The 9,844-nt window shown below is 38.5% G+C and overlaps 1 protein-coding gene across 2 annotated transcripts in view; it reads left to right on the top strand.

Moving 5' to 3' along the window:
• RAPH1 (Ras association (RalGDS/AF-6) and pleckstrin homology domains 1) overlaps positions 1-9,844 on the top strand; it is a 42,865-nt gene that overhangs the window by 6,735 nt on the left and 26,286 nt on the right. The window contains exon 4 of one of the 2 annotated variants that reach the window (XM_004701758.2): positions 7,702-7,782. The exons of the other annotated variant lie outside the window; for it this stretch is intronic. Within the exon in view, the coding sequence (XP_004701815.1) occupies positions 7,702-7,782 (81 nt within the window). The remainder of the gene's footprint in view (positions 1-7,701; positions 7,783-9,844) is intronic. 2 annotated transcript variants of the gene reach the window in all.

Below are 9,844 nucleotides of genomic sequence, written 5' to 3'. Positions count from 1 at the left end.
ACAAATTGAAGCAGAGAACCAGCTAAGGCAGCTACACACTGGTCCAATCATCAAAGAGCAAGAGACCAGAAAGGTAAGCCTCGCTTGAGCCATTTATCTCTCCACCCTTCAATTAATCCTACATGTGTTCATTGGCCAGGTTGGCACAATAAACCTACCAATCACAATTGCTATAAGAACTGTAAGAGCCCCCAATAAAATGAACTTTAAAAAAAATAAAGGATTGCAAGACATTTATACCCATTATTTTATATCATCAATCCCCCGCCATCCATTTAGTGCTTTAGATTAAAATTCTTTCAGTGACTGTTAGCCACATGCCTAGCCTCTAAATTTTATTTATATTGTTGTTATTGATCCATAGCAAAACATAACCAGTTCAACAGTTCCTACATGTACAATTAAAGACATACATATTACAAGTTGTGCGACCATTCTCACACTCTGTTTGTGAGTTGTTCCTCGCTCAACCCACTGCCCCCTGTGGTTCCTATCTCACCTTTTGAGTTGTTATTGCTAATTTGATCCCATACAGAGTTCCTAAAAGAGCATAATGCTCAAGGCGGATCTTTTTTTTAACTAGACGAGCTAAATTACTGTTAGATTTCAAGATTCTTCCGTGAACTAATTGATCACAATATTCACTTAATGGTAGCTGGGCACCATCCAATTCTCCTGGTTTCAGAGCAAAGGAAACAGTTTTTTATGGGGAGCATTCATCCACACATTTTCCATTATGCTCCTCTGATTCCTGGCTCTCCTCTTTTGTTCCAGGTGAATAAAAACCAATTGTGCATTAGATACTTGCAAGCCTTTAAGACCCCAGGCACTTTGGACTAGGAGTTAGAAAAGGAGCAATAAACACATTCGGTCATTTAACTGAGATGTTTTATGAAAGCCTGACCCTAAGCCTCCACACCAACAAACCAACCTTATAAAGTATTTGGTTGTACATAAGCAGCTACTCATTTTTGGCAGTGGTGATTCATTTTTGCTGGTGATGATTCATTTTTGCTGGTGGTTTTGCCAATTCAACTCTTTACAATATACAATTTATTAACAACAATTATAACAACTGGCCATTAAGCTTCCTTTTCCCTCTCTCTTCTCTGGCTACCACTAATAAGTTTTGCTCTTTGTTCATTTGCCCTTTTTTTTTTTATTAAAGTGAGGTCATTTGTCCTTTAATTGGCTAAATTCACTCAGCACAAGTCTTCATCCATACTGTAGCATGTATCAAGACTTGGTTTCTCCTGCTGTCTGAGCAGTATTCCATTGTTTATATGTACCACATTTTGTTTAGCCATTCGCTGCTGATGGACAGCTTGTTTCCACCTTGTGAGGATTGCACACAGTGCTGTAATGAATGTGATTTCGCAAGTCTTTTGCTGAGTCTTAAAAGTCCTATAAGTAGGGGAATTGCTCAGTTGAATGGGAATTCTATGTTTAGGTTTTTTTGAGGAACTTTCACATTGTTTTCCACAGCAGTTGTATCAATTTACATTCCCAGGAGTAATGGGTAACGGTTCTAATTTTCCTGTTTTTGTTGTTGTTGTTGTTTAAATAAATCTTAGCTAACCTAGTAGGAGTGTAGTGATGTCTCACAGTGATTTTGACTTCCACCTTTCTGAACATCTTTTAATGGGGTTTCTGGCCATCTGAATGTCTTTTCCGCGCCTCTTAAAGTCCTTTGCCTATTTTATAATTGGGCTATTTGTCTTTTTGTTGTTACCAAGGTTTTATATATAACGTGGTTATTAGATCCTTGTCTGATAATATAGGTAGCTGAAGATGGGTATCTAGCTTATTTATTCCTGGGCACCGTAGAACACAAAATACAATATAAAACGTAGTTTGGTAATAAAGTTGAGTTTTATTCTTTGTAAAAATAGTTAGCAAGTGACATCAATCTACAAAATAAACTATTTTTTAAAGTAAGATTTATTTTTGGCTGTATGGATAGGGTTCCTTAAAATTTAAAAACATTTCTACTTTTTATATCATGATTATACTTAGCATTGACTTTTTAAACATCAAAACAAAAAACAAAAGAACACACACTGCCATGAAATTGATTCTGACTCATAGTGACCCTATAGGACAGGGTAGAACTGCCTCTGTGGGTTTCTGAGACTATAACTCTCTGTAGAAATAGAAAACCTCATCTTTCTCCTACAAAGCAGCTGGTGGTTTTGAAATGCTGGCCTTGCAGTTGGCAGCCCAGTGCTTACCCCACTGCACCACCAGGGCTTCTGTTGACTTTTTAGCATGTGCTATTGTATAGCTTCAAGAGTTACCTGTGGGAATATGGACAATATTTTTATCAGAGCTCTGGTTATTTTGGTCATTCTATATTTTGTTAATATTTCTGCTTCCCAATCAGATTAATTCTTAAGTTGGCTCGAAAGCGTATGGTTCTTAGATGTGTATGTATAGCTTTCCATTTATAAATTATTTTGAAAATTAAAACAATGCAAGAATATATAATGTAAAATATGAAAGTACCCCTCTCCAAGGGGGACCAGTTGGTATAAGGGGCTTAGCACTCAAACAGGGGCAGGGCAATCCTAGTGGAGAAGAAGGCAGCTGCCCCTGAGAGCAGGTTCCTCTCAGAAATGCTTCCTTTCCCAGCAAAGACACTTCAAATGATGATATTTTTGGGCCAGGAGACCAGTGGGTCAGAATTGCCTTCAAGGTTTAGTGAGCAAGCTAGGATAAGGTGAGGAAAGGGTTAAAGTCTTGTCTGTCCTGTCTGTTTTCTTGCCTCGCTCAGAGGGAGATGGAAATGGTCTAATAAACTCAGAACATGGCTCAGTATGAAAGACTTTCAAAAAGCTAATGGGAAAATGAAATAGAAAAACGATGGAATTTTTCCACAAATATTTTGAAATCTCATATTGTGCATGTTTGCAAATATATCTATATGTAGTTTTATTTTTTTCTCCCTGGTTATCATCTGTTATGATTTAAAAAGCATTTTAAGCAAAGCAAGCTTGTTCTTGCTGCTCAGTGCCATTGAGTATGCTCCTACTCATAGCAGCCCTACGTGAAACAGAACAAAACACTGCCCTGCGCCATCCTCACAGTTGTTCCGTTTGAGCCCATTATTGCAGCCACTGTGCTAGTCCATCTCATTGGGAGTCTGTGGTGTATTTATTTATTTTTCTGGAAATGCATGTTATACTTAATACCATAATTCCTGGCATCACTTTTTCTTCATTCATCCTTATTATTTTTGTTTTCCTATGCGTACAAGACAATTGAAAATGCCATGGCGTCAATCAGGCACACCTCTAGTCCTCAGTGCAATATCTTTGCTCCTTAACAATTTAAAGAGCTCTTTTACAACAGATTGGCTTACTGGAATATGTCCTGTGATCTCTTGACTCTTGCTTCTGGAAGTATTGATTGTGGGCTCAAGTAAAATGAAATTTTTTATGACCTCAGTCTTTCCCATTCATCATGCTGTTAATTATTGGTCCAGTTGTGAGGATTTTTATTTTCTTCATGTTGAGTTTGTGCATGGTTTAGAAAGTTGTGTTGAACTTTAAGAAAACTTGGTATGATTGTACCATTAGTAGGTGGAAAAGCTACCCAAACATATGAAACATTCTCACAGTTAAAGGTTGTTTTTTTTTTTGGAGGGGGGGGACTTTTAAAGTATAAGCTTTTCCAACATATGATATGCAACAGTTCCCCTACTTTCTTTGCCTCTAGGACTATTTCAAAGGTTAACATTTGTGGAAGTGTTCAGGTACTAGGAAGGAAACTACAATTACATTTATTGTCTCTTGTTAGGTGGGGGGCCCTGTGAATACTTAAGCCCCAAATTATTAGCAAGCATAGACTTTGTAATGTTCTGCTAAAGAATCAACTTCAGAGTTAGAGCATGGGGCTTTCTTTTTTTTTTTTCCTTTCTTTTTTTAAAAAATTATTTTATTAGGGGCTCATACAACTCTTATCACAATCCATACATACATCAGTTGTGTGAAGCACATTTGTCACATTCATTGCCCTCGTCATTCTCAAAACATTTGCTCTCTACTTAAGCCCCTGGCATCAGCTCCTCAGTTTTTCCCCTCTCTCCTCCCCGCTCCTCCCTCCCTCATGAACCCTTGAAAATTTATAAATTATTATTTTGTCATATCTTGCCCTGTCCGGTGTCTCCCTTCATCCACTTTTCTGTTGTCCGTTCCCCAGGGAGGTCACATGTAGATCCTTGTAATCGGTTCCCCCTTTCCAACCAACTCTCCCTCTATGCTCCCAGTATCGCCGATCACACCACTGGTCCTGAAGGGATCATCTGCCCTGGATTCCCTGTGTCTCCAGTTCCCTCCCATCTGTACCAGTGTACTTCCTCTGGTCCAGCCAGACCTGCAAGGTAGAATTCGGATCGTGATAGTGAGGGGCGGGGGGAGAGGAAGCATTTCAGAACTAGAGGAAAGTTGTATTTCTCATCGTTGCTACATCGCACCTGTCTGGCTTGTCTTCTCCAGGGCTTTCTAATAACTTTAATAAGAGGCTTACATATTGGGAATGCCAGGGTTGTTATTAACTGGCTTCTCATGTATTGCTGCTACATTTTTCTTACAATTCCATTTACTACATTGCTGCCTTGCACTGAAGTTTATGCTTATGTGTTTGATTCCAGAATCTCTGATCTGGTGATGTTAAAAGCAGGAAAAATTGGGGGGAAGGAGGGGAAACAACATGAATAACAATATTGAGAAAAAGAAAATATTCTAAAATTGATTGTGGTAAAGATTGTACAACTCTTCTTGATATGGTTGAACTATTGAATTGTTTGATGTGTGGATGAAGTGCCAATAAAATATTAAAAATAAAGTAAAAGCAGGAAGATGGATTAGAGATGAGTCTAGAGATTTAGTGGCAGCCAAGGGGAAAGTCTGCTTTGGAATGCTCTGGTTCTTGGGTGTTGCTAAGAAATATGTGAGCATTTTCTTTTGGTATCTTTATTTGGTTTTAGGTCTTTTGGGGGGAGGTTCTTTTTCTCTTTGGGGCTAAGTGGGGGGCTGTTAAAGGACGCTTAAAAGAATAGAAATGTAATACCTGTTTTTAAAACCAGTTGAGATAGTCACATTAGAAAGTGGGTTGGAAGGCATTCAGACAATACTAACTCTATGCAGGAGAGTTCAAGATAAACTCAAAGTCAAGCTCACTGCCACCGAGTCAGTTCCAACTCCTAGGGACCACATAGGACAGAGTAGAACGGCCCTGTGGGCCTCCAGTGCTGTGAGTCTGGATGGGAGCAGAAAGCCTCAGCTTTCTTCCACAGACACTGTGCCTTCAGGCCTCGGGGTGGAATAAAGATAACGGGAGAAAACAGAAAAGAATTAGGAGCTACTGTGTGTGTGATTCTGCGGTAGGCCTTAGGCTGTTCAGGTCTTCAGATTTGCAGAGCACCTTGTGGAATAAGTACTGTTGCAGTTGAGTGTCAGTGTGTCTGTTCTGACTCCCCTATCTCATGTGATACTGTAGGACCTTCCCATAGGGTTTCCTAGGCTGTAATCTTTACAGAAACAGGTCTCCGTATTTTCGCCCGTGTCCCCCTGTGGAGCAGCTGGTGGGTTCAATCCATGAGCCTCTCGGTTAGTAGTTACTATTTCTGCTATTTTATAATAGAAGGAACTGAGGCAGAGAGTTAGTTATAATGTAATACTTAAGATTTGTTTAATAGTTGGTGCTTCAGAACTTGGACTCTGGTGGACTGGAGCAGAGCTCATACCACAGCCCATGTTGCTGTTTCACAACCAAAGGGAAGCAAAGGGGAGACCGGCTGCTGCTCTCCAATTCAGACCCGTGGGGCTGAGGTGCATGCAGTAACATCCCCATCTTGTGGTGCTGTCGTGTATTTTTGAAAGTTTAACTTAAACGTTATTATCTCTAAACATATTGAATTTCAGGTGAGGTCTCTGGTGGTTTTCCCTCTTACAGTAATACAAATACTATTATCATTTATTAATTTTTCTAATATTTAGAGATAAGTGCTATTATTACTTCTGTTTTACAGGAGGAGATAGGCTACACAGTAAGCTTAGAGGTACATGCCAGTGAATAGAGGGCAAGGGCTTGAGGGCAGGTACTCTGCACTGGGCTATGCCTTTACTCTTAATAGCTGTGAAAAATGCACACCTGTTAGCAGAAAAGGTGGATTCATTCTGCCTTACTGAAACACTAACATGTGTTCACAAACCTGTTTTTTTTCCCAATTTGTTATAATCTAAAGTTGTTTTATTATAATCTAAAGTGCTAAGAAGTGCTTCATCTTGAACCCTCTACTTAATATACCTGGGGAAAAGGTAAGACTTTCTGCCACATTTATTTTATCATTCTATCTGTGTTTGCACAGTTTTTTCCTAAACTATTGGAGTGTAGATTGCAGTTTCTGGAGCCCTTAGTACTTATGTCTTCATTTCCTGAGAATAAAGGAGAGTAGAAATAGTAATGTGCTCAGTTTCCCATGGATACAGTAGCCAAAGCAATGCCATGGCATCTCTTTAAGCTAATGAAGACAAGGAGTTTGGTGGCACAGTGGAGTAAGCATCAGACTACCCATTGAAAGATCAGTGGTCAAATCCAGTAGCCGCTCTTCAGCAGCCCTAGGGAGCAGCTCTATTCTTTGCTATGAATCAAGCTTGACTTGGTAACTGGGTTTTAGCAGATGGAGAAAGCAAAAGACAGTCCTGATCTAGCTGATCATGTGGCCTGAAGACCAAGAAAAAAATAGTTGGTTATTCCTACATTCCATAAATATATGGTAAAACGGTCAACATAGTATACAACATCCTTAGGATGTTTATATAACACACTATAATTTAGTGTGTGTGGAAGTATCTATTAATACCAACAACCAGACAAGCAAAATCCTCCTAGTTAAGAGATCATTGATAACTTTGAGAATGTGTTACACTTCAAATGAAAAAGGCTTTGGGGAAGAATGGCAGGCCCAAGATTGCTAACAAATTGAGTGGTAAGTGAGAGGTTAGGAGATACACAATAGCATGAACTCAGAATTTTTAGCCATGAAAACGAGAAAAATGTTTAACAAAGGAGGGGGGAAAACTGCTGCTAAGAGGCTACTCAAGAATAATGTTTTTCTATCTCTTTTCCCACTCTCCTTAAGGGACTGTTGAGACCAGAGAAGGTTTGGGATCTAACACATGTTTAGCTTTGGAAGAAAAACACATACTTCTATTCATGTAGAATTAGGATCAGAATACAAGTGTGTTTACCACATGCATTTTAATGATGAAGATCCTCCTAATGAATGTAGTTTTCCTAGTAATGTAAAGAGACTGAAATTACTTCAAGAACTGGGAGACTCCTTGAAACAGGCTTTGAGGGAGTGGCTTAGAGAGTGACGGGGAAAGACGATAATCAGTGGTCAAGCATTCAAGGCCCAATTGAGGTTCAGCAGCATGGATTTGTTGGTGACACTTTGCCTGCCCATTTCTCTTGGCTACTGTCAGGAAGTATAGAGAAATTCTTAAATTATCAAGGGTTAGGATCATTTGGTTCTTCCTTTTTCTTTTTAATTTTCACATAAAAGAATGAAATGTTAATTGCATGCGACTCTCCATTAAACAGTTCATTTCAGGGATCTTTTTCCTGCATGATGATGACAGCTGCCTTTTCCCACTTCCTTTACCTATCATTTTCTCCCTTCCTGCATTTTCACAGCATGCTCTTTCTCTGAGATGGCCCCGCAAGCAGGCCAAGCGTCATATTGCCTTCACAGAAGAACAGGCTGAGCTGACACCTGTAAGTTATATAAACATACCCGTGGGACTACTTTAAATATCATTGAAGAGGCCTAAGAACTACTGATAATGAAACCGTTTTTCATATATGCTTCAGTTTTCTCAAATAAAAATCCAACCTAACTTAAAGATAAATGAGCAAACACAACTTTATGATCCGGTACCACTGACTACTAACACTGGTCATGAAATTATTCAGGGGATAGCTCATCTGAGACAACTGCTGTAGTGGAACAGGGAAGCATAGGATGATTTCTAGAGTTCAGGGCTTTTGAAAAATTACTGTAAGAACATATTTAACTGTTCTTCAGAATGGGAATATCAAGTAGAAGGACTTTTCCATACTGATGCTTTACTGAAAACCTAATTTTCTAATTTAAGAAATGCCTCTTCTAGGGAATAGTTGACCAAATCGGGACATGCCAGAGCTTCCACGGCCTGTAGGGTAGCCACTAACCACAGGCAGCTTGAGATGTGGCTGACCTGCATTGAGACACTAGTATGGGAGAGGGGGCAGTGCTTAAATACCTCTTTATACTGTTTTGTATTGATTACTTATTGAAATAATTCTATCCTTAATATTTTCATTTAAATAAAATACACTAATTTATTTAACCTTTAAAAGCTATTTTAGCTTTTGTAATGTTTCACCTAGAAGAAAATTTAATGACATTTTCAGATCTTTTTATATTTATTTCCATATAACAGGGTTGCCTCAGTCATCTTTGAATCATCTTTTAAAAATAGATCTTTATGAATCTTGGCCCTCACCCCAAACAAATGGAATCTCTCCCTCTGGTCTTCTTTACTTCCTTTTTTCTCCTCCTTTCCTTTTCCTATCCTTATACAATAACCCAGCAAATTAATTTCACAACTCAATCGTTGGTTGTATTTTACAGAGTGAAACATCTCTAATTTCATCTCTAAGCATCAGCCACACTTACTATAATACTTGTCCAGTCATCTGCTGTGTCTTCTGCCCAAACAACGATTCTCAGTCTGTTCAGGTCCAGCACCCCATTTTGACAGCAAATAATTATTAACACTGCCCTATTCTAAATGAAATTCATAGACAATAATATAACCTGCCCACATATATGTATTTTTAAGCTAATTTAATGCCCCAGTGTTTAATAAGGAGGAACAAGAAAAGTAACTTAAAATCTCTTATTGCCATCATATCTATTCCAACTCTCAGCGCCTCTGTTAGAGAGGGTAGAACTGCCCTGGGGTGCAGTTTGGGGAAGAAGATAGGTGTAAAGTAAAGCATGTATTGAAGGAAGAAGTTTCGTGCTTCTGTTGTCTAGACGTTCTTTCTTCCTAATATAGGTAGGTACATGTAGTTTTGGTAGGCTCCTTCCTGGGCTTCCCTGCCAGTGAGGAAGCAGTGAGCAAGCTACCTGACTGTCCTAAGCACAGATGATTATAAAGTAATTTATGACCATGGCTAACTGTGGCTTGTTGCCTCATTTTTTAGATGTTGCACTTTTGAAGGCTGAGGCACCAACCGCAATGATTACCATCCTTTTTATTTTAAGCTATTTAAATCTAAGATTTTTTAATGGACATTTTACTTCTGCTTCTATACTTCTGTACTTCTGCTTCTATAAGCAAGTGATATTTAACTCTCATTGCCTCCTACTGATATTTTAGTGATCTCAGTGCTTAAGGTGACATCCAGTTTGAGGATTGAGTAAATCTTATTTTTGTTTGTTTTTGAAGCTTAAACTTTAATGTCTGGAGTTAATGTTTACCAAATCATAGTTTGTTTTGTTAGTCTGAAACAGATATATTTTACTTATTGGGTGATCTTTTTCTAAGAAAGGAACCTTTAGGTGTAAGACAAAGTACATAGGAGATTAGCTTTTCAAGAAATTATTGTCTACATTATAGTTATGTAAGAATACATTTTTACCCATAAAGTGCAAATAGCAAAATATGAATGGGAGTAAGAACAGTGAGTATGGTAGTTACACTTTTAAGTCATCCTTTTCATTCTTAGTTCCTAGTTCTCTCCCTAATGCTTAGTTAATTGCGAACCTCAAATTAAACTGAATTCTCAG

This window comes from Echinops telfairi, unplaced genomic scaffold (genome assembly GCF_000313985.2).
Source record: "Echinops telfairi isolate 266 unplaced genomic scaffold, ASM31398v2 ScPeMD7_3;HRSCAF=10, whole genome shotgun sequence".
NCBI classification, from domain to species: domain Eukaryota; kingdom Metazoa; phylum Chordata; class Mammalia; order Afrosoricida; family Tenrecidae; genus Echinops; species Echinops telfairi.
Note: the sequence above shows the minus strand (reverse complement) of the source record. Positions and strands in the feature narration are given on the sequence as shown.